Here is a 26,120-nt window from a genome sequence, read left to right on the forward strand (position 1 = left end):
TGTAACCATATATATTTTATTCTCAATACAGCAAAATACAAAGAATATTCAGGACAGACTCAGAAATCCCATTAGTAACAAGTAATACTCACTTCACGATCATCTTTAAATTACATGTTATTCCAAGTTTGAATAACAAACTCATAAGAGTACCTTTACTTAATATTGCATCCATAATATATATCTCTGTTCTCAATATTTTAAAACTAACCCAAATTAGACTACTGTACTTCGTATGCTGACGTCTCCATTGAGACAGTTAAAAAAAGTACAACATACTGTATAAACTTCTACAACTGCTTAACATACAGAAATACCTCTGATTCAAAAGACATCTCAGATCAGTTTGAAAAGGGAGAGAGCTTTCTCATATTAAGTATTAATTGAGATGTTGTTTCTCAACTGTATATCTCAATCCAAAATCCATTCCATTTGATCAGCAATATACATTGCATGGAAATACATCTCCATAACAAATACCGAATAGACAATATTAACACTTGATCTAAAGACATCCATGATGATGCAGACAGTACAGTAACAAAATTATTGATAAACATTGATATACAGTGTTCAGAGACAAATGTCATCTCTAACATTTTGAAAGAAAAAAAGCTCACAGAAAATGTGCATATAATCTCTCACATTGTATTTACAACCTAATTCCAATAGAAATGTTAAACTGTAGTAGAAATTCACCCTAAAAGAAATGTTTTATATACACTTTGTACACATTTGTATTTAAATAGAAACATGCAAGTGTTACGGTTTCCTAATGAAATTTTACCCTGGATTTATTTAAGTTAAAACTATAATTACATTGAAATATGGTATCAAAGAACCCCTCCAACATCATCTTCCAAAAACCAGAAAATTATAAATCAGGAAAAAGGCAAAACACTGAAAAACTGCGAACACGCTAAAGGGGCAGAAAAACAAATAAATATGTGTGAAAGTCATAGGAGGATTGTTAAAAATATCCAAGTCCTCTTTTGTACATACTGATTATATGGAACACAATCCTGGAACCTCTACTCACTAGTGTATGCAGACTTTGAGTGACTACACAAGCTTCAGCAGTAAAACAAATAGCTTTGCGAAAAAGTGGCCTCAAGCCTAAGGTATAAAATGTCCTCATTAAGTCATGAATGTATGATTCTAAAACCAGAGCCGTATTGAAGCAGAAAGGCATGAGGGGGTGTGGTAAATGGCCAATATACCACAGCTAGGGGCTGTTCTTATGCACGATGCAACACAGAGTTCCTGGATTCAGCCCTTAGCTGTGGTATATTGTCAACATTCTACAAACCCCTGAAGTACCTTATTGCTATTACAAAATGGCTACCAATGCGATATGATCAGCGAATCGCCCGGTTTGTAAATATACACTGTACCGGAAAACCAGCAGACAAGCATGACGCACAAGCTAAAAGCTCCGGACATTTGCTTCAAACAAAACAGGTTTTGACTGACAGTAACAAGCATGGAAATTCCTGATTTCAAACTAAAAGCCCCAAGAAGTATTTTCAAAGATTTGAGTTAAAGATCCTGCATAGATAAAAAAAAAACAAAAAAAACATTATTTTACTCTGAGTGCAAGAAGAAATAACAGTTTTCCCCCAAACCAAAGACCGGGGAGCCAATGAGGAAAAAAGGTAATAGTGTTTCCAGCATGTGTCCACTGTAGGTAAATAATAAAATCCTTCATCATACAATACCACTTGCATAAAGTCCACTTTTCTGTTCCAAATTACGCATGTCCACATTTGCCTTGCTGCAAAACTAGTGATAATACAAAATAACCTAAGAACACATTAATATTAGGGCAGTTTATCACTACAGTAGCTCAATTTGTTATATTATATTATTTAACCTGTACCATAAATATAGACAATAGATGACATTACTTTTGAAGCGTTGTAATACACAAATTACTATTGTGCTATGCAGAGAACCCAGGAACCATTTTTAAACATTTTAAATATGACATTTTCATATACAATATAAATCTTTCAACCCTGTTTTAAATCCTATCAATCTGAAAGTTAAGAACTTTGAACAGAACTGCTTGGTACATAAATAAAATCTATATTGGCCATGTACTTTGTGACTGGATTATAACTCATGTGCTTACAATGCAATCTAGGTATGGCTAGTTAGCATCACCAAAGTGTATGCTACATAACTTATAAGAAGAACTGTAGAATTAAAATGCAAGTGCATTTATGTCCTTCCTTGCAGAAGTTCTCTGCTTTTGCCGGGCATTTTTTTTTAAAACTTCTTATTAAAAACTATACAAATAATGATGTGTTTTAAGGACAACAATTTCAATACCAACTACACCCAGCCGTACCTTACCAGTACCTTACCAGTACACCAACTGCAACCCTTCACGGCAGACGCCTTTAAGAAATCAATGGGATAATTACACCTTGTTAAGATAGGAATCTGTCAGGGCAATTCATAAAAAATAAATAAAATAAAAAACAAAGATCAAATTCGATTTCATTGTTCGAACTCACTGACATACAAATTAATGGCGCTTCAGAAGAAACTGACAAAATCTTCTAACACCAATATGGTCCGCCACACGTTACCTCCCCTTCGATGGCAGCTGTTAGAGTAATGTGTTTTTATTGTAGGGGAATCCGTCAAGCAAACAAAGCTCTCTGGTAATTCATACACCATCCAGACGGCTCTCAAACCACTGATCAGAAACAGAACCAAGTAATACTCCAAAGAAACGCTCGGAAGCAAGGACTATTGATCCTACACACCATTTAAAATCCTCACCGACCTTGCAGGATCTGCATTTCCAAGTATGGTATATTCTAGTTTCCTGTAGATCAGATACAAGGCACAAAAAAGATAAGAGACAGACCTTAGTTTTAAAGCACCTTTGGTTCACGGGAGGTACTGGCGTTTAAAATTTAAATAAAAAAAAAACTAACATTAAAAGCTGAATGTGAATGTGCTTATTAAATTAAAAAAAAGAAAGTTTAGTGTATTTCATCTCAAATCATTCTGCACAAGGCATTGTGCCAAATTGAAAAATTGCTTTTGTTTGCACAACCCAAAAACATGACAGGAGAATGCAGATAGTGAGTTTAGTTAGTATGTACAGACAACTTCTGTGCAGTTGAAATCCTCCTCCCATATGGGGACAGTCAAAGGTGTAATTTGCTCCATGTAGCTCAATGTTTTTGGCAAGCTGGTGTAGAAAATGGACACAGTGTTATAGATATGTCTGAGGCAGATAAGTTCATGTGTGCATGGAGGGGGCAGCAGTGCATTGTGGTGGACAGCGCGTGTGTGTGTGTGTGTGTGGGGGGCGTCCTTCAGGGGATGAGCTTAGCGTCCAATCGCAGCCAGTGTAGGCCCTGCCGTGTGAAGCGCACCAGTTCAGTCATACTGCTGGTGTTGAAGATCAGAGGGCTCATCACCTTGTCCAGCTCTGTGAAGAACTCTGCAAAATGGACAGGAGATGACAATCAGGGTGAGACAGACAGACATTTAACAGAGACCTCTGGCCTGCCAGCGGTCGGCGACCACTCCGGAGATAATTTCCCTGCTGACAGTATTCATCCTAAAGCCTAATGTAACATACTTTAAGTAGAGGGGTTCAAAACCTGATTAAGCCAATTAGAAACGGTTGAAAATAAGTGATCCCGCCTTATACGTAACCATGACGTAAGATTCTTTATTTTTTAAATGGGAAGCCCAGAACTTTCCAGGACGAGGCATCGATTCGAAGAGAAATGAGGAGATACGAGCCAACGGTAGAGTGAAGAACAAGGGCAGCATATCAAACTAAGAAATGTAAGTAGAACTCGACACAGCAGGAATAGAGAATAATTCAGTGATAAAGGACATTGGAAAATTTTTACATTTAGGATGTTAGAACATGACGCTAACGCCTAAGTAAGCTAACCGCTAGTTCATTTGAAATGAATAAATTGTTCAGAATTTACAGAATGCAATTGTTAATATTAGCGCATTATACAACTTTTGGAATGATAGATGGAACTTTTATTTTGTACTTACATGGTAACACCACGTTGTGTTCCAGTGCTAAATTCTACAGTGTGTGACATCCGTACAAGAGTGCGCACGTGATACTTCAAGTTCGTTGGTGAGATATACATATTTTATTTGAACACTGTACAATTGTTTCATATGTGACAATATTGTTAGCGATGTTAAGTACTGTGATATGACTGAGGAGTATTGTTACTGATGGTGTGTAATTGTTCTTGTCAATGTGAACAGGTCAGGTTTTTTTCTTAGAGACATAATTACGTTTACATTGTACATGGACTTCAGCTGGTACCTGACCGTTGACAGCAAGCCACCAATTTGAAGAAAGGGAACACTAGGATTTGCATGCGGAGATATTTTTTCCCTTTGGAAGGATCTTGAACAATATGTATGCCAGTCTGACGGCCTACGTGGTGGAAGGACTGAATATGGGTGCACACAGTACATATTAACATTGTGGTGCAGGGGAAATGTACACTCAATTGTTATCTATAACACTGAGGGTTGATTGAAGTGTTAATGGAGTGTTAACTACATTCTTGATTGTTTAAGATGTGATCAAAGGAGTGATACTACAGTGAGGTACAAATTCTTCTAGTATTCTGGGGTATTAGAACCAGGTTCACCCAGGTATCATTAGTATTTTTTTGTTGATATTATAGATACTATTTATTATCCGCAATTTTTAACAGTCTCATGTCAAGTTTTTTTGAATTTCTAAAATTACATATATATATATAAATATATATTTGTAACTTTGAATTTGTGTATGGTCATCGATTACTCCAGAGCTCTCCCACAGTTGAACGTAGCCTGGTCCAGTTTGAAGGTGGCATATGGTAATTTCACATGCGCTAAATCAATATACTACCACGTAAATGCTACACTAACGAAACGTCTTGAGCAAAAGATAGCTATCCTGTCTGGGGGTCGGGGGTACCTTTCTGCTCTTTGGCCAGCTGCTCCGCTTGGTCCCACACCTCGGTGGCGTAGAGGAAGTTGGAGGTGACCTGGACGTAGCTGGCAGCCATCTGGTGGATGCGCTGGGGGATGGTGACGGAAGAGCTGCCGCTGGCGCTGGATGTGCCCGAGGAGTAGCTGCCAGCGCTACCTGGGGACAGCTTTGGGGAGACCGGAGACGGCATGCCCGCCGCTTTACTGGGAGTCACAGGGAAATACAGACAGTTGGTGAGATGAGAAACACCAGCATTCCACAACAATGCCCAGAACATTAATCGATGGAGTCTGTCACAAGAACAATGTAAGAAGAGAGCTGGTGTAAACAAAGCAAACGGCAAAGAAAATGTCTTACTTTCCCATTCCAGGAGAGGGAGCTTGGGTGTTACTCAAAGAATTCTGAAAGGAAAATATTTTGAATAAATATTTGCAGTGCCATTTACATAAAAAGGTGTAAGAGTGATGTACAGATATGAGGAATGTTAGCAGCCTCTGTGTTTATACTGGCAACATACCACAAACCCAGAGGTGCTTTACTGCCATTATAAAACTGGTAGCCAACATACTTTTCTGTCATACACTTGATATATGGCATCATATACCAGGTTCTTTAAGCCAAATCAGCATTCAGTGTTCTAACCACCCAGTTAATGAAAATAAAAAGAACACAAGCAATGCAACTTGACTGTCATTGTACAGATGAACGCAGTAGAAAAAGGAACATGCATAGAAAACAACGGTATCACAATAGACCTTAAAATCCTGGTAAACATTAACTTAATGCAAATTTACCTTCAGGTGCTCCGTGAGCGTTTTAGAGTATTTCAGTGCACTCTCTTTCCTCAGCTTGAACAGTCGCAGGTAGAGTAGGGACTGGCATCGCAGGCTAGAGAGAGGGAGAGATGGAGGAACACGTTCAATCTGACTCAAGCACCAGACGCTTGACCCTCAAGTACAAACAGTAAATAGAATCCATCCAGTGATGAGCAAGGACACCTACCACAACACTGCCAGTCGTTTGTCTGCTGACGTAGCGTCTGGGGCCATGTAGCTCTTCAACTTCATAGTGTACCTGAAAAACAGAGAGGGCGATGGGAGATTAATGTTGATCTGTGGCCAACATGGCACAAGCACACCCGAGACAGAGGTATATTATGACCTCGGCGGTTTGCATGTGACGTACACCTGTCCATTCACGGGAATTGACTGGCTTCTACATGACCTCTGATGCCAGAAGCACCAGTTCCAGTAGTTCAGAAACAGCCGGGGGCGTGCCTTTAAGGCGACGGTTCACTTTCCGTCACATGGACACGTCCAGCCGGCTAACAAAGCGACATCCCAAATCACGCAGGGTGTCCGAGCGGTCTCAGGGGCATGACAGTGAGTCCAGTCTACAACCCGACTGAGGACATTTAGGATGAGATGAACGGGTTGTTCTCAGCATGCATATGACACGGCCCAACCTGCTGCCATGTTACGCAATCACCTCAGCAGGGGCCAACATCCCTGCACAACATGTCCCAGCGGAATCCTTCCACTGAAGTATTTATGCTGTTCTGGAGGAAAAGGTAATATCTGGTACTAGACTGTTGCATATAACAGAATGGCTATATTTTTACAATTTTGTCATTTAACATCCTCTGGTCCACAGCGTCATGCAAGAGTAATCACAGCCAGCGATTGCCTGAGAACAGAATGACTGCAAAATAACTTAACGTACTACCATTTCAGTTCCTGGTCAAATTGGCTCACCACTGGGCCTGCCTGAGGTGAAGAACGGTGTTAATAAACTGGTTTTGCCTGTTTGTACAGTGCTTGGTCTATGGTGGCTCTGTAATAAGGTAATGGCTAATACGAAGACGTTCTCCATGGGATTCGTTGCGATACATGTTTAAGCGCGGCAGGGCAGCAGGACTTACTTGATGAGCTCCACGGTCTCGGCATACATAGGGAATGGGGACTTGGCTTCCTGGGCACTCTTCTCCAGGGCGTTTCCACACTCGATGAAGGACACTACAGCGTCCAGGTAGTACACAGCCTTTTCAAACCGATCCATCTGCACACAGGAACAACACACAATCAGGAAAACTGTCTCTGGGGCACCTGCTTCCCTTCCACCTACAGAGTGGACTGTCAGCAGCAAGAATAATGCTTCACCATCAGGGTTTCAAGTAATGTTTTAATAACCATGGCAGGCAAGTCATTAGCATTAAATGTATTTCTAATGAAATGTTTTAAGACTCCCTGGACACTGTGGAAGAGGGCGAGACAAGTTTCCATCTCCTAATAATTGAGATACTCTGAGGTGTGATCATGATCCCCAGGCGAGTCATTTATATTGCTTCTACAGCTGCTCTACCTTCAGTGGCCAGGGGACCAAATGTAATGATGCAAAAGCCCTGTGAGAGCTGCTAGTAAAACCAATGAAAACTCCTTCATAACAGTGTCAAAAAGACTTGGCATGCAAAACAGTCCTTTCAGTCTTGGTTTCACATGAGAACTAGCACATGTTGATGTACGCAACCGTGTCTTACCAGGGCATCTGCATTGTGTTTCAGTTTCTTGGCCTCTTGTAAGTAGTGATCAGCAGAATGAACCCTGAAACACAACAGGTTCACTAGTCGGTTACTGCGTTCATTTTTAAATAGGACACTAGGATGGTTAAGAGAGAAACTATCAAAACAACTCCACTCTACTTCTCAAACAGGAAATGTAATATGGGGTTTAGGCCGACACATCTGCTATTCCCCCATGTCCCAGAGGGCTTTCCCTCAAAAGCCACCCTGTCCCTATAGCTCCGCGTGCTGCCTGGCCCAGGGATACCCACGGCGGATGACAGGAGGCTGCTCTTACCGGTCCTCAAACTGCAGTTTTGACCTCGTGGACTTGGAGCCATCCGAGGAGAGCAGTGGTGCGGCAAGCTGGTTTTCGGAGCCCTTCGAGGTTTTCTCCTGCAGAGACACAACACCATTTACAATCCTTCCTCCCACTCATGAGACCGAGGAAAAGTGGTGAGCTACAAATGCGAGTCCTTCCAGGGCGTACGGCTGGGCATGGCAGCATGGACGAACACAGACTGGTGGACACACACACCTTGCCCTCCCGGGTGCTCCTGCTCTGCTTGTCCTCGCCTTTCCGGTACTTGGATTCGGATCTGCTCTTGTTGCCGTGGCTCCCCTCCCTCCCACTGCTGGCTCCGCTGGACAGGGAGGTGGACGACTGGCTGGCCGTTCGCTTGCGGCTGACGTGCTCCGCCTTAGGCGTCCTCTGCAGCCCTCCCGACCCCGATATGGAGGGAGATGGCACTGGCTCCTCCTTCACCCTGACCTCCACGGCCCTCTTAGACCTGGGTGTGGGCGGTACGACCAATGTCGATCAATTACACGTATGGCGTTTGTCACAAAATGCTTGTACAGACACACCACACACAACAAGAACGGATGCACAGTGGCTAGAAAAGAAACCCCCCATTAGGGTCGGGAAGAAACCAAGAGAGGAACCAAACTCTGAGGGGTGGCCGGTCCTCGTCTGGCTGTGTTGGGTGAATTTACTTTTGTGCAACAACAATTGTTTTTGACAGTTTAGATGGCAAACAGATCAGTGGCAGCGTTCAGTCGACAACACAGCTGAGGGGTTTCAAGGGGCTGGGTTTCATTCAGGGCTGAATACTCACTCTTTGCTGCTGGTCTTGTGGTGAGATGAGGATTTTTCTTCAAGTCTGGACTTCTTGCTATCTGGTTTGGCGCTCTCATCATCATTCTAAATTGAATGACAGGGGAAAAGGTGATGCATTGTGGGTGCACTTAAAAGACCCAGGATCACTGGTATTTTACTGGGTACGAGCTGAAACATATCACGTTTGCAGCACGTAAACCTCAGGTAGGTGGACATAAAAATGATATCCATGCTTAACAGACCTCGTCTTAGCAACCTCTTTCACCAACTGGCACAGAAAACCAAAGTCAATCAATCACATTTATTTTATAAAGCCCTTTTTTGCATAAGCAGTTGCCACAAAGGGCTATTACAGACACCAAGCCTGGAATCCCAGAGAGCAAGCAACAACAGGGTTGAGGCACAGTGTCTAGGAAAAACTCCCTAATAGGGTCAAAACTTAGGAAGAAACCTAGAGAGTAACCAGGCTCTGAGGGGCGGCCTGTCCTCAAAGTTAAGCGCTAACATGCCATGAATAGCACTGCTGTACCATGACATACCTTGTGTTTCCTTTTGCTCTTACTGGAGCTTTTCTCCGAGGGCTGCTTCTGGAAGTTACCGTCTCTGTCCAGGGAGCAGTCCCTCTCCACTTTGGGCTCCAGCAGGTCTTTGAAGGGGCGTCCGGGGACACGGGTCAGCAGGCTCAGGTCAATCTTCACCATGAGCTCCTGCTGCTGCCTGACAGGGAAGCGTTCTTCTGGGTCGCTGAGGGGCGAGAGCAGCTCCTTCTCTTCCATAGGAGAGAAAACGCACACAGGAGTCCGGATGCTCTCTGTGTACTTGGGGGTCTGGGATGACGACGGAATGCTGTCGTTCTCCTCTGATTCCGAGGAGGAGGAATCCGTGTCCACAAACTCCCGGGACTTCTGGGACGTCTTGGTGGGCGCCTTGCTCTTGCGCTTGTCTACCGCAGGTCTGGGCGAGGACTTGGGCTCCTTCTTGATGTTGGGTTTGCGGGAGCCCTTGGTGGCAGCCTTGGGCCGATGGGGGGGGATTTCTGGGGCCGGTTCACTCTCCACCCGCAGCCCCCCCTTGGGCTCCTCCACCACCGGGAGCTTCTCAGACTTTTTGGGCTGTTTTTTACCCACAGTCCTGCGCTGGCCGGCTGCTCCCTCGCTCTGAGCTGGTGATTTTTGCCGGCCGCGGCCACTCTCGGAGCCCTTCTGCGCAGCCCTCAGGTCCCTGCTAGGCGTGGGCGCCCCAGAATCCTTGGAACCCCCCTGCCCGCCGTAGCCCCGGCCCGAGCTCTGGTCCCGGCCATCCTTCTTGTACTTGGTGGGTACATTATTGTCCACTGGGGAGGCCGGGGAGAACTGCTTGGCTTTCTTGAACCAATTGTCCAACTGCCACTTATTGGCTGTGGCTGGTTCCGGCTGTGGGAAAACATGCAGACGTTAGACGGGACCTACACCACACGATGCATTCAGCACTTCACCGGCCCGGTTCAATCTAGTGACACCCTGACAGAGTGACGGCCGCCGGTTAAAACACAGCGCTGCCGTCATCGATCCGGGGGGGGGGGGGGGCGAGAGAAAAAAATAAGTCACGCGTGTCACTACCTCTGGCGATGCAGGACGAGGGGGCTCGTTGGCCTCGCTGTCCGTGGAGCTGCTCTCGCTCTCGCTGTCCGACCCCGAGCTGCTCTCCGAGCCACTGTGACTGCTGGAGTCGTCCCGTGAGTGCTCCGCCCCCTCGCTGTTGTTACTGTTGTTGCTGTGGGACAGAGACACACCGCTGGTTAGTGGACAGCTGGCTGGGGCCGTCACGGTCATGCTGTTGTCCGCCGGGCAGGTACTCTGCAATAGCTGGCTATTCTTAATAGGGTCTCCTATTTCTAGGGAGGGGGGGGGGGGTCACCGAAAGATATTAGCTCCACTGAAACTCTGAGAGACCAGCAGGGCAACTACCTTGCTGATGCGTTTCTGGAGGCGTTTTTGGCCGAGTCCTGTTCACCGTCACTGTCCTCATCACTGCTGAGCTTCAGGTCATCCTCCAGCAGAACAGTACTGGAACAGGACAAGGCCAGGGTCGTTACACATTAGCACCGGACACGGCTCAGTCGTCACACAGCCACGGGCCAGAACAATACAGCCTCTTTTCTGTCTCCCTCAACGTTTCGCATTTTGTCGTTGTTAACTAGCTGCGAAAAAGGCCGAGCGCTCCGGACGGGCTGTGTCACTTGTCCGTCCGGGTCACTAGGAAGCTGAACGGGCAGAACACTCACTTGGCCTGATCCCCGTCCGACGGCGCTGCCTTGGACTGGTGACTGCTCGACGTCTTCGTGGACTTCTCTGGCGGCGTGGAAGGGACAGAGGAGAACTTGTGAGAATTACGATAATCGTTCCAGTAAGACTAGTGTTGTAATGTCAAGCGTGAGTAAATACTTACTGTTTGCTCCAGGAAAACCTGCATGCTGTGTGTCCTAAAAGTGAGAAGCACACTGCTTGTTACATTACAAAACATATGCTTATTAATGACACTGTAGTGTGAACTACACAACACGTTAATGTATTTCGATATATAACAATGCGTTATTGTACTCCTTGCAAATCATGTAGGCCTAACAAATAAAACATTTAAAGATACATTTTATTGTACCAATAGCTAGTGGAAAAAGTGTCAGCTAAATTCAGGATTTGGCAAGAGACGGAAATGCTCATATTTCACTACGCTGTCTCTGTGTGTGTCATCAAGGCCTGCTCTGCTGTCTGACCTTGGAGGGAAATGGAAACTTCGAAGGCTCAGTCTTGCAGGGGGTATGGATGGCTGTTAATGGAGGGGGCCAGGACTGAGTCATTTCCTGGAGGGAAAGAATAAAAAAAAAAAGGTTAAGATCTTAATATTAAAGTCAGAATGTTATCATTGACGTCTTAGAAATGTACTTACCTTTAAAATCTCATCAACACAATTTGCGTCCCCAGTCATGGAACTCTACAACAAAATATCAAAGATTGAAGCATTGTTAGTTTGAAAATGTCTGGTAAACAACAAATCTGTGTCATTTATCATTTTAACTAAGTGACTATGTTGCATTGCTGGCAATTTGGGTTTAGTATGGACATCAGTACAAGCAATCTGTGAAAAGTGCAGATATAAATAGGGCACTATAAAATACAGCTCTTATTGATTTAAATTTGAGTGAACGCCATTCTAACAGTTACATTGCCATGGTTTTTGTACATAACCTCTAGAATGGAGATTCAGTTTAACTAATTGTGGCTACTAATTCTACTTTGCTACCTCAACATGTGTTAATTGCATCAACAAAAATACTAACCAACATATTTGTTAAATACCTATTTTTAACTAAATAAATCATTATTCAAATGATAGGTGACTATAACTGAAATAATATATCAGTCAAAATGACATCTAGGCTGTCACCTCAACTGGCCCAATCTAGGCTGTCACCTCAACTGGCCCAATCTAGGCTGTCACCTCAACTGGCCCAATCTAGGCTGTCACCTCAACTGGCCCAATCTAGGCTGTCACCTCAACTGGCCCAATCTAGGCTGTCACCTCAACTGGCCCCATCTACAGTGTTACCGGCGCTATGGTGTCACCTCAACAGGCTGCGAGGGGATCTTCAGCTTGGAGAGCGAGGCCTTGCCGTTGGCCTTCATCTCGCCCATGGTGCTGCTCTGGGACTGGCCACTGTACATCTCTGAAGAGGTCTTGGGCTCCACCGTCTCCTGCCCGTCCATGGGGCGCACGTAGGCTGTAGGTTTCTGCTGCATGGAGCCGGGCTTGGACATGAGGGAAGGGGGAAAGGCTTGGCTGGAGTGCGGGCCGCTGGGAAAGGACGTGTGCACCCGTGATGGTGAGTCCCAGTTGGCCTCGCGATCACGCGGGGACTTGGAGCGGTAGCGCTCCTTGCCGTGCTGCTCAGCGCCCAGCGACCGGGAGTGACCAGAGCTCAGGGACACCTTGGCTGGACTGGACGTGTGCGACTTGGAGTGTTCTGAGCCATGCTTGTTAGACTTCTTGTAGTCGCGCTCATGTCTTTGGCTACTGCTGCTGCTACCGCTACTCCTGCTACTGTTGTGGCTGCCCTGGAGGCTGGATCTCTTGGAGGACTGGGAGGAAGAGGTGCTTGCCGCCGGGCCCACTGGAGTCCATTTACTGCTCTGGCTACTGCCACCTCCACGCTGCTCCCCGAAAAGGGACTGGCCAGACTTTTCCTCAGAGGAGGAGGAGCCTGATGGTTTGCCACTGAGTTTTGGAATTGTGTCTCCGATAGGTTCCTTCATCTCGTCGTAGTTTCCCAGCATACTCTGGATACGACTGGACAGTTTATCTTCTTTGCTGGACTGCACAGACAAAGAAAAAAAACAGGGAGAGGGAGAGAAAAAGACAAACAGACAGTCAACCTTCAGGACAAGAGTCAAGCACTTTAATGGTTTTGCCCTAATAAATGAATGAAACACCCAAACAACTTATTCTGGGTATAAAACTTGGAACTGGAAAAAATGATGAATCAATGCATCTTACAACATTAACAAAACGTATACTTAATATATAACATATCTATATATATTTATATGTTGAAAAAATACTGGAGAGGAGAGGGTCCATTCAAACTAACTACACAAAGATGATTGGCTTATTCAAACTCCCCTCCCGACCAGTAGGGCCATCTGCATGGGGAGATAAGGCCATCCATGGCTCCACTAAAAAGGTCAATTAATCACTCTGAGGGTCTGCTGCAACCACAGACAAGAGGTCAACCACAAAGTGTGGAGCCTATCCAACTTCACAGTGGCACCCCAAAACGATTTTTCTGAGAGATACCCATGTGGGAGGAGCAAACACAAGCCGTTATCCATAGCAGGAAATGTAGAATATATCCAAGACAAAGATTTGCCGGCCTTAACGGACAGATGAGGAAATGAGAAAAAGATCTAACAAAGCCCACTGACACAGTGTAGACGAGTTTGCCTTCAAATACGGTGAACCTGAACAACGTTCTCATGTGCCACCATGCAAAGCCTACACTTAGGCAAAAGGGACCGAATTTTGGCAGCAAACAGAGCAACAACAAAATAAATCTAACCCTATAATTAACATTCCATGCCACATTTTTATATGTAATTTGCGAAATAATATAAAATCACAGTAATGTGGGGAGCAATGCTAAAATAAGATCAGGTGCAAAAAAAAAAACATTAAGGGGTGCATTTCTCTGACTGTGGAAAGCTGAACTGTGGAAAAGTGTAAGACTGTGGAAAGTGTAAGACTTGACCATACTGGGTTTGTAAAACTTCTATGGCAGCATTGTTTACTGGATCTTTATGTATTAGCCATTGAGTTCTCAGGAGGACATAAACACATTTTACTGGACCCTGAAAACTATCAGTCAGGACTGATGTTACACAACCCTAGAAAAGATTACAAAGAGGCATTCTGTTGCCAAGACAAAAAAGATAGAATTTCTGTCAGCCGATTGATCTTCCTCACTTCTACATTACATGCCCCATTTAATAAATACGTGGGTAAACAAGAAGATTAAGCTTAAACACAAATAGGCAAACTGAGGGTTTTGCTGAACACAACACAACTGGCCAAGGCAGGCTAACAGATGTCTGTTGAAGGACAACTCTCCTTGGTCCTGTTCTCCATCAAAGCCACTTGCTTACCTTTCACAGTGTGGTGGCAAAAAATAACAACTTGTTTTTCCTGTTAGCACTCACCTTTCCATTCACTACCTGTCAGGAGGCATTCCAAGCCATCCTTGATGGGTCCTCTAGCTAAGAGAGTAGCCACTTACCTCCTGTTAAAACTGTTCAGTGGCAAAGTTTAGCGCAAACCGGGGGCTAAATCCTCTTTTTTTAATGACCTGGCAGGGTGGAATCTCTGACTTACACAAGTGCTCATAGCAAACACACACCTGAACCAATGGTTTACTGTCGTTGATTTGACTGTAGGGACCTGGTAAGCATTAGCATCAGCGTGTTGGGTTAGATATTCCACTCAAATCGCTGCATGATTGGGGATAATAGCGCTCAAGCGCCCTACAGAAACCAGAACGCAGGTCCCCTTTGTTAGTGGGATGGTTACAGCCCACAGCGATCAACCAATTCCATGGGACAATGAGAAGGACGGGGGGAGGCTAGGGCTAATGCACTTACCTCAGGCTCAATATGAGGAGTTACAAAACAAGCTAAAGGGGAAGAGGATGAGACCAGGTCTGTAGTGTGGGCAGCCAGGACAAAAAGACCTGGGCCTTACATTCCTCCTGAGCAGCCGGAAAAAAGACCTGGGCCTAACATTCCGCCTGAGCAGCCGGAAAAAAGACCTGGGCCTTACATTCCTCCTGAGCAGCCGGAAAAAAGACCTGGGCCTAACATTCCGCCTGAGCAGCCGGAAGAAAGACCTGGGCCTTACATTCCTCCTGAGCAGCCGGAAAAAAGACCTGGGCCTTACATTCCTCCTGAGCAGCCGGAAAAAAGACCTGGGCCTAACATTCCGCCTGAGCAGCCGGAAAAAAGACCTGGGCCTTACATTCCTCCTGAGCAGCCGGAAAAAAGACCTGGGCCTTACATTCCTCCTGAGCAGCCGGAAAAAAGACCTGGGCCTTACATTCCTCCTGAGCAGCCGGAAAAAAGACCTGGGCCTAACATTCCGCCTGAGCAGCCGAAAAAAAGACCTGGGCCTTACATTCCTCCTGAGCAGCCGGAAAAAAGACCTGGGCCTTACATTCCTCCTGAGCAGCCGGAAAAAAGACCTGGGCCTTACATTCCTCCTGAGCAGCCGGAAGAAAGACCTGGGCCTTACATTCCTCCTGAGCAGCCGGAAAAAAAACATGGGCCTTACACGTCTGACACAGTTTCCGCAAACGGCGCACTTACCTCAAACTCTCCCTGTCACTGTTCAGATATAAAAACATGGAAGCAGTTCTCTGGTCTGAAAGAGTTATTAATCAATCCTGCACATCAATCATAGAATCATGGGAATACTTAGGCTATAGGGGGAGACAAAAGACTACACTCCAAGATGTAACTAAATGACAGAAGTGAAACAAAATGAATAACAAAATAAACTTACAACTTTATAAGGTTCAGGAAAGAGAGGGGAGTTAGCTGGAAAGGCCTCTCCTCCCTGCTGGATTTCTTGATTTCGCCTTTCTCTTTCTTTCATACGAAGCACATTCCGGTCTTCACGGTTCATGTTGCTAACAACAGAGACACAGTCACTAAGCGTTGGAGGAGAGAAAATAGCAGCTTCCAAATACTTCTGTCTACATGAAAAAACACCAAGCGTTACTGCAGAGTACACAAAAAAAAGATGACACAACAACTTAGTGTGGGGGGGGGGAGAGGGGCACTTTTCAATGGCTTGAATGGAAGGAACAAGAACATCTACACACCCACACGTCTGTAACGGTCATTACAATGATTCCTGATGATCATAAAGCTACTGGTAAATTGGGGGGACTGTGGGACAGTGCGGACACAGTTAAGTAAATGGATTTGATGAAATTGTTATTCGAAAAGCTAGGCGTTTTAGTTACCAGGTCAAGCTGGGATGATAAAACAAAATTATCTAGTCCAACCAAATGGACCACTCAACGCAGGCGTTCTACTGATATCGTTCATTATGATAAGTAGCCCGTACTAGAGAAAGGTTGTGAAGTCGCAAATTGAATACGTTTGCTACCATGGGTGATTGTTAATAGGACAATTGATGGCTAATCTCAAGCTAGAATGTTCTTAATTGAAGCAAAAAGGTGAAGCACATTAATGTGATAAATGTATTGTTCAATCGTTGCCACATCTATATTGCCCAGCTCTAAGGCATCCTGTTTCCAACTGCTTTTTCTACAATACATATTCTACTGTCAAATACACAAAAACAACTGACCACAAATCGTAATTTGTTCACATAAATACAGCTGGTAATTTATAATCATATAGTAGCTAATATTCCTTATGACATATGAAAACAAGCTTTAGGCACTGCGGGCCGCAGGCATGCTGCCAACAGGACCATCAACATAATTTCTACGAACAGCCTGGTGAATCATAAATGTAGGCATCTGCTGTAATCCCAGGGAGGGGACAAAAGTGTACATGTCACTGTAATCAGGAGTTCCATTACTGTAAAAACAGACCCACTGCCTTTTTCTCTCCAGTAATGAGCTTTACAATACTTTAAAGGTCTGACTACTCTACTTTTCACAGTGAATTGCCAACAAAACCACCCCAAAAAAAATAATACATACAGAAAGGGAAATGTGCTGTTTGTCATAAAAAGGGTCAGGCATCACCTGAAAGTGGGTTCTATTAATAGAGATCTCCCTGAAGCAAAATGTTGGTAGTTTGTTGTTTCTCAAAAACGCCTGCAGTTAGTAATACGCAGGCCCACTGTGGCCAGTCGCAAAGAAAACTAAGGATTTTCCAAAGGGTGTTCACATAGTAAGATTACTATGTTACACCCCCCCCCCCAGTCAGAGCCCTGCACATTGTTTCCTCATTAGACTAGGCTACCTATGGCCACTCCCTCAATACACTATAAGACACTGTGCTGAGTCATCAGTCAAAGGATTCTTTAACTTCCAAGAAATCGTACAAGTCAAAAACAGAAAGTGACAAAATGACTGGTATGAAAAGCATTAAACTAATATATTTGTGTGAGTGTGTGTATGCATGTATGTATTTTTTTAACACACACACACACGCGCGCACACACACGTTAAATAAACAGCGGAGCAAAGTTCCAACTGTTTTCTGTGGATTCTCAGAGGGCGGAGCAGGCCTAGACAAACAAGGTAAGTAATGATTGTCATTATCAGATGCTAGCGACTACGTTAGAGATGGGCCTTTGGTGAATGAGTGAATTGCCTTTTGTTTTATTGGGACAGAAGTGAATGATCCAGGGTGTTAGGTCCTGTGTAAAAGCCTGCCCACCACTGATCCCAATCTAATTACCTGCTGTGCAACAGGTGAGGAACCATCAACGACAATCCCATTATCAGTTTCAACGGCCCCTGATCTACCTAAGCCAAGACCCACCTGATTGTGAGTTACCTTGAAAAGGTTTATTTTACACATACGCACCCGTAATGGACTACAGATATACTACCATTAGCAGAAAAATAATAGGTTGACAGACACACACTTCAGGGTGTCAGCACCCCAATTTTACATACAACTCTTGGGTTTCAACAACGTAAAATACACTTTTCCCAAGAGACATGGCCAAGTACACTGAAAATATATGGACAATTACTGAACCATATGTCCCACTTGTAAATTTGAGGCCAAGCAATGTGCTTTCATACCAACCTCAGAAACAAGCTGTACACCTTACTGGAGTGTGCAAAGTGTGAGCAGAAATTTAGGGGGGGGGGGGGGGGTATGAAACCTGACAGTACTGGTAAGGCCACAAACACACTTCTATGACAAATGGATCCTCTAGCAAACAAATTCAATAAAGACAGGTGGCTCTCTGGGCACAGTGAGTGTTGAGCCCTGATACTTCGTGAAACTGACAGTTCCATAACACCAACTGACACAATGTTTGAATAAAGTTCAGTGTCAGGCTAACTAGCAACGAACGTTAGGCTAACCCTCTTCACAGGAAATGGAGCAGGAACCCCAACAAGAGAACCCAACTGGCTGTGTTGCTTACCCTGACAGAGAGGCCATGGCCCACAGCACTGAAACATTGGAAGGGGGATTCAGTGAAAGTCCAGGGGATTCAGTAGTGTCGTCATGCTGTCACCTCGCTCTCCAGCACTAGGACTCATTTAATGATGGCAGACTGTTCCAAAACGACAGCGTCTAGTCGGATCAACATTACGATAGTAATTCCTTGGAGTGGAGATAATTCTGACTTAGGGAGGGGAGTTTTCAGCACGCTCACGGGAGATACCACCCTACAGAAGAGCGGGGGGGGGGGGCGGAACTAAACGGAGCAAGACCGTAGATGAAGTTGAGGGAAAGCTGTAAGTGTCTGTGATGGGCGACTGCATGTATGAGCGCAGTTTTGGAAGTGTCTGAGAGAGAAAGAGAGAGAGAGAGAGAGAAGGTAAGGGGTCTTTACAAAAGCGGTAATGATGGTAACCTTTTCCAAAGAGAACACTTAATGGGATGAAATGGAATGTCTACTATTACTGTGTTAGGACACGATCATGAAGTATCCCTTTACATAACAAATCCAGTGGCAGAACATGAACACAGTCCTTGTCTGGACAAATTCATCAAATCCATTCAGACTGAATAAAGTAAAACAACGGTCGAGAAACCGGCGGAATAAAATAAATCTTAGCCTACACTTTTGGGAGGAAAGATAGAATGCATCAACAGTTAGAAATTAAATAAATAATAATAATATGAAGAAAAGAGAAGCCAACCTCTTCCGGAAAGTGGAACAATCCACGTATTTCCATAAAAGGAGATGTTATTTTATGCCATTGAGCCTCCTTTTGATGTCACCAGTCTGAGGATGCAGGAGCCAACCAGAGCTCGTCTTCCCCTGAACACCTCCCTCCCCCACCATGCCCAAGCTCTGGCAGCAGTTTCTTTAAAGGAACAGTGTCCATTTGCTACTAGTAAATGAAGAACAGGGGAAGCCATACTCAAAATACACTACAGGCATTTCCCAAATTTCATCAGCAACATGATGACACAGGCTTATTGCCCAGAAGTTCGATAACTAGACTTCATTACACTTGAAAGTAAAGGGAATCAAAACAGCCAGATTCAAAGCCAATGATTCCTAAGCTTACTAAAACAGATTTTCACAGAATCGTCAGTTAGCAGAAGGGTTAATAATGAAAAGAGGTATGGCCTTTAACCCATGTAGTTACATAGAGTTATAGCCTATGTAGCCTAATCAACAATTTCACTTCTGTGAAATTCATTGTTCATTGTCAAGCAAATACACAGTGAAAATAAAATTCCTGGAAAATAACTGTATAGAGCAGGGGCTGCCAACTCCGGAGCCGGCTGGTTTTCTGTTCTACCTCACCATTAATTGTCGTCACCTGGTGTTCCAGGGCTAAATAAGTCCCAGATAAGGCCCCCTAGAGAATTGCAATGACGAAACAGAGTGGAACCGGCTTTGAGGTCCAGAGTCGAGTTTGAGGGGTATAGAGTTACATTACATTATAGCCATAAGCTTGAACTTCAGGTTGTTAAGCCTCAATCACGCAAATGTGATATCCAATCAAGTTTTATAAGCAAACTATTGTGAAATTTGTGGGTCCTTTTTAACACAAATATACTTATTACTGATTAAATAGTACTGAAATACTATAGCCTAAGAGATGTATTTGAACACACTTCAGGTATACCACTTTTTTGTCATGGTTTGGTGTTTGTAGCCTTTTTTTAGGACGTGTTCTTTTTTAATTTACTTGACGCCACTGGAGCTAATGTACCAGGGCAAAACAGTTAAAGATTGTAGGTAAGCAAGCTCCCAAACTAAATTATGTGTAGTAACTGTACGTGAAACATTTATGAAGAATGTCTTCTAGTTACATCACCATAGTTGCTTTTGATATCTAAGTATGTTTCCCAGCCAATTTTGCTTGGCTACCTGAATAACCCAGCCAACACAGTGGCGGGTTGACAAAAATACCATTTAGTAAAAACATAAATCCTAAAACAGGATAGTGTTGTTGGCGTAGTTTACAAAAACGTGTGCAATAGTACTAACACTACCCTCTCTGTTTGGACATTCAACAAAGAATCTCAACCTGAGTTACAAGCCTTGTCATCTGGTCTACACAAACAGACCGGAGTGCTAGTATGGACTCCACCCCACACTCAAATCTGTCACCACCAAACTGTTTTGCTAAGGTAAATTTAACAAGCAGCTAGTAGCTAGCTTTAGCCAAAAACTTAAATGTGGCATTGCATTGTTGGTGTCAAAAGGCCAGCAGTAACATGGTATGAAAATGAATGAGCAATACAGAAAAGTAATTTGCCCGTAAATGGGGGTTTGGGGTTTTTTTACTCAAAAGATCAGATTATGCTCTATTCGCAATTCCGTCTCTTCAGAAATCTGTCAGACAAATTCCTTCATGTTTGGTTTTGAAAATCTTACATTTTATAAAAAAAAACACAAATGATCAAAGTGAAACCTGAAATGCACTGCCACAGAACTGGCGAAGAAAGGTCCATTCAAAGAGCAAGTAGTGAAGAAGACAATTTATTCAATGTTTCTGGCCAGCTGGTGAGTTATGTTAAGAACATTTGGAAATTCACTGATTACATTTGAATATGCACGGAAGTAATTATTGGGGACAAATTTCATCCGGCAAACAGTATTGGCCAATTATTAAGGACCGATAGTGTTTTTACAGGTGTCAAATCTGCATCAATCTTTTTAAAGAGTTTTGCCCAAGTTTTTACTGTTTGATTATTCTATGTTACAGTTCTGTTGAAGTCTAATAACTTTTTACTGTTTGATTATTCTATGTTACAGTTCTGTTGAAGTCTAATAACTTAAATACAAGGTACTATACAATGTAAAATTACATTGTATAGTGTAAAATTACATTATCTGTATCGACCAAACACTTTCTTAGTAAAGAACCATTTTAATTCTGTTAAAACCTGGAAAAATGAAATCATATAGATTTGACTTATGAGTAACAGGCTTAGTCTAGTGTAACTAAACCTTTGTAAGCAGATCAGTTAAGCTGTGAAGTCTGAAGATGATTCTGATGAGGAGAAATAGCCAAAATCAAATGACACTTTTGCAGAAAAACATTGGGCAAATAATTTGTTTTAGGGGCTTGTCAAATTTGGACACTGTGGCTGGATGAACAAAAGGAACATGTCCAACCCTGACATTTATGAGGCCAAAAGCATGTGAACTGCAGCAGCCCCTGAAACAATTTGCTTGCATGTATAAGTGTTGAGCACAGCTTTGAATATTAAAATTTGGTTCTACAAAGCTTTGTCCAACTGTAGCAATAAATTCTTTATTTCTCTGGGCAAACATGAGACAGTTGGTGGTTGGAATAAAGCAGTTTTGTTACAGGAGGTTAGGACTTCCTTACACAAAAAAATGTGTCAGGAAAAACAAATCCCGCAAACTGCACATCCCTAGGCCTAATATGTCTAAACAGGAATCAGCATGCTTTTGTTGTAGTCAAATACCAGATAAAAAAAAGAAAAGCACATTTAAATGCAGAAGTCTGGCATAACGCCTCCCCTCTGGCTCTGGGATTCTAATGCTAGACAAATGCTCCAACCCTCGAGTACCGGTCATGGATAGACACATTTACGGGTCACGCAACCAATATACACGGATAACCAACAGACTTCATAGGCCTAGTCCAAACAGGGGGTTTTCTATGCGTTTTGGCCTTTCGTCCACACACAAACTGCGTTTGAGGTCACTGAAAATTGACCATTTGAGAAACTCCTTCCTGGGTGAAGATATTCAGAAACTCTGTTCTCGGTGTTGACATTTAGACAGGGAAAACTGGGATTTTGGCTTAACGTCAGTGTGGGCGGTGTTATCTCCTTCGTATTTGAGCCAATTTTGCGCAATGGCGGACGTAGCCAAAACAGTGTTGGGGAGTCAGAGGAGTCGGAAGGCGCTACGGAGGTCACTGCTACATCCTCGCGCCATTGTTGTTAGCTTACCGGGAGCCGGTAAAAACTTTTTTCAGGCTTCCGATTGGCCAGCATGGCTTTAAGATTAGAGCTATATGGCCACCTGTGGGTTTGGCAGGCTCTTGACAGTGCTCTACATCGTGTTTTTGCGTTTTCATGTGGACGGAGACATTTTTAAACCAGTGCTTGTATGGACAGGATTTTTCTTATGAATGAAGGAGAAAAAAAACAGCTGTTTTAAAAAAATATCCCCCTTGTACGTGTTGAATAGGCTTTAGATGTCCTTTACAATCCCTAACAAACTGACGCCTCTACTTGTAGTCCTCGATCATTTGAAAAGGCAGACCAACACAGAAGGGTGAATGTACACCTGGAACGCCAACATACACAGATGTTACTAGCCCAGTCGTGCCAGAGACTCACTGAGACCCAGTGGCCCGTTGTGTTTTCACTGGACTCAGGCCAGGGGGCCATTTTTAATACAGGACCCTGCAGGCTGTTTCCCATCCCAACAGAACAACTACTTACTCACCAGACAGTCCAAGAGTTTATATTTGGGAGACTAGCGTATCTGTTCAACATGAACTACAAACACAACTAAGGATACCCCCGGATAGTAAAATACCCTAGATGTCAGAAATGCTCATTCACGTGTCTGGTAATAGCCTACAAAACATTATCTAGCGCAACAACAAAAACAACAGAAGAGAATAGAAGCACCAGTATATCCAGACAGGACTGGTCCATACATACATGAAACAGAAACTGAGGTGCCTTGCTGTTGCTAGCACATTTGATATTTCTTATCACGTACTGGATATTTTGAAAATGTTGGAGTCATACAAATTCATGCGTTTCTCTATGCGTGGATTAGGCTAATAATTGGCAAAAAACAGGGAAACAAATAGCATTTATAGTAAAGATCTGAAGAATACATCCTCGTTCATCTCTCTGTCTGCCTGTTACACCAAATAAAATTGAGTATGTGTAAATTGACAAAGGCGGTTTTCAGTCTGATTCCCGAGGGTTCAAATTTAGCTCAATGCTATTCAAGCATACCCTATTCTCACTGTCCTAACCAATAAATGAAATACTGTATGTGGACAAGAGAGTATAACTATGGAGTGGGACAGCCCTGCTCGTAAAAGAAAAATCCTTTAAGTTACATTTTTCCAGTGGAGAGAGAGACACACACACACACACACACACACACACACACACTCACACACACAAAACTGCTAATTTGTTAGCAAGAGGCTACATGTGTATAAGTACTTAAAAGGCAGCAAAGATGTGGTAAACCCACTGCGAGTTTTATAAAATTGCACACACAAAAACCAGCTTTACATTTTCTCTCAGCAACATCCCCACTGACCTTTTAAGGTATTCCTTATAATACAGGGATACCATCACGACTGTGTGGCTTCATCAACACAGTGAGCCGATCAGCCATCTACAGTATTTATAAATCTCTGCATTTAACCTATAGCAAAACATTTCTATCCTGATGTGGTCCCTTCCAGGATAACCATGTCTGAGCCTGACTGAAAATACATTACAAAAGCGGTCATTTTTCTAACAGTGGGTAGGCTCAATCTAGATCAATCCATGATTGCAATACCTTTTGTCCAAACTGAAACCCTTTTAGTCATACAGCTGTGTTAAAACAATAGGCTAAACATGGTGCTTTTGCTATCTTGGACACACCAATTGCCTTGTGCATTTTACAAGATTTAAATAAATAAATGTAGGCATCTAATTATCACTTCAGTAAAATATATATATATATATATAAAATACCCTAAACATTTCTGTCAGCTATGAACATTTAAGCAGCTCGCACATTGCCTCAGCGGAATTAGTTAGACTCGTCAGACTTCAATGACCAAACCGAAACAGGAAGCTGAGATCGTCACACAGAAGTACAACTATAGAACTAATCAGGTAACAGACAACTTAGTACCTAAACAACCTAATCCTTTCTTTCAAGTTTATCTATGCCTATATTTCTCAGAAAATATTCACTATTTTTACATGATCATTGGGGCCTTTTTAGATGGAAACAGCCTCACACCTCATCCACAATCTAACATTATCACTGACAATCCCCACAGTGTTATACTACTTGAAATAACGTTTTCAAAACTATTAAACTTCTTTCCCTTATTGATTTGAGAACATAAAAACAGTTAAAACGTTACTGTCTGACTACTCATTTATTATTTTGCTTGGCAGCAGAGGTCATGCCTTGGTGAAATTGGTCATTATGTAGCAACATAACACACAAGACTTATGTGAGTTACCCCTCCCCCACTGTAACACTTAAAATGGCTTCCCAGACCCAGCAAATCAACCGGTGTTGGGAGAGAAAAGAATATTAGGCTCTAGTTTGTATTTAATGTTTAAATAGCACAAAACCAACAATGTGTTAACTTTTCCCACTAAACTTCTAAGTAAACATTATTGTTACTGCAATACTCTTGTGAAAGGACACCAACTCAATGTTGTTAAAATATCAGTTATTTGGGCTACCTATAAAATAAACTAAACCACTAAGGGATGCAGGTAATCCTGGTTCTGGCTTTAAAAAAAAAAGACTAAATAAATTCATCCAAAACTTGATTGGCTTGTATATCGACACCCAAAGCATTTAAGCGGAGTGTGTTCTAAACCTATAACATTTCTAAATTAACGCTACGTTTCCATCTGGTAGTTGTTCCGGTTTTTACAGGCCAAGAAGTTGGCTAATAAGTGCCTCGTAGGTAGTAAGGTTTTTTTGTGGCTAGTTTGCGATGACAGATAAAACACTGACGTCATTCGATGTAAACATCCCCAAAAAGACGTGCAGCTAGCCTTGGCACGGTCCTAAGTAGACATGCATTTCAGAAACGGACACATTATTGCCCTAACTTGTTTGTTGTAATAAGTAACGGTGACTGAAATCACATGTTCAACCACTTACAAAAAAAATCAACAGTGGTAGTGTGGTCACGGCTATCAATTGTGAGCTAAATGCCGGACTTGCTGTTTCAGGTAGTTGACAAAACACTCCAAATGAAACGATTAACGTTAGCCAGCTACGATAGCTAACTAGCTAGCCACCCAAGCGCCTATACAAATAGTTATCTAGTTATCAGTAATGTAAATTACCGGCTTCGTCTGAATGTCAACAAATTACTATTCAGTTGGTCAACTAACGTTTGCATTTGGACAAAAAAATTATCGTGGCTACGGAAACTTTTAAAGTGGATGCACCTTGGATAGCTAGCTAGTTAGGTTGTTAGCCTTGGCTAACGTACAACGTAAACTAGCAACATATCCCGTTGCTAGCTACAGTACCACTTGCTCGATTATTACTGGCAATGTCTCATGCATTTGCTCACATCAATAGCTACATTGCAATGCAAATCCATGTTATAAAATAGCTAAGTACCTACTAAATAGCAGTAAACATGTTAGCTAACTTTAGTTTTTTAATACCCTTACCTCTTGTCTTCTTTTTAGGCCCAAACCATTCTAGCTAGCTATTGGAAAGCCCTTTCTCTTTGTCTTTTCCACTTTCCAGTTAACGAAATGGACCCAACAAAACCGTAACAATAATACTTAAAATACTTTAAAACATATGAACATTCTACATCCTCTCTATAAATTATAGCTGCGATGCCAGCAGAAAATTAGTTGTCATTATTTTCTCTATCCATTATTACAACTATTACAAGCTTAGCTAGCAAGGTGGTTAGCTAGCTAGGCAGAAATGAGTGGAAGAGCTGTGGTAATCGGTTCCCTAAAATTGATCACGTGACAACAGCGTATTCTCGGGACTGGGATCATGATTCC

The 26,120-nt window shown here is 43.0% G+C and overlaps 1 protein-coding gene across 5 annotated transcripts; it reads right to left on the minus strand.

Annotated features, from left to right (window-relative positions):
* Positions 1-26,054, minus strand: aff4 (AF4/FMR2 family, member 4). Of its 5 annotated transcripts, none has more exons than XM_010871122.5 (20): positions 25,770-26,054; positions 15,754-15,880; positions 12,273-13,019; positions 11,596-11,640; positions 11,423-11,509; positions 11,098-11,131; positions 10,934-11,000; positions 10,617-10,715; positions 10,269-10,422; positions 9,210-10,082; positions 8,669-8,754; positions 8,089-8,341; positions 7,849-7,946; positions 7,530-7,593; positions 6,915-7,051; positions 5,996-6,067; positions 5,788-5,881; positions 5,351-5,394; positions 4,979-5,196; positions 1-3,466 (listed from the first exon to the last, which is right to left on the minus strand). In XM_010871122.5, the coding sequence occupies exons 2-20, from the start codon at positions 15,874-15,876 to the stop codon at positions 3,339-3,341; spliced, it is 3,423 nt and encodes a 1,140-aa protein (XP_010869424.2). In that variant the 5' UTR covers positions 15,877-15,880; positions 25,770-26,054; the 3' UTR covers positions 1-3,338. The 5 variants fall into 5 exon arrangements, with proteins under 5 accessions (XP_010869424.2, XP_010869423.2, XP_010869427.2 ...); XM_010871121.5 differs by lacking the exon at positions 25,770-26,054 and adding an exon at positions 18,340-18,566; XM_010871125.5 differs by lacking the exon at positions 15,754-15,880.
* Positions 26,055-26,120: the final 66 nt, after the last annotated feature.

The sequence above is a fragment of the Esox lucius genome, chromosome 7 (assembly GCF_011004845.1).
Source record: "Esox lucius isolate fEsoLuc1 chromosome 7, fEsoLuc1.pri, whole genome shotgun sequence".
Lineage (NCBI taxonomy): Eukaryota > Metazoa > Chordata > Actinopteri > Esociformes > Esocidae > Esox > Esox lucius.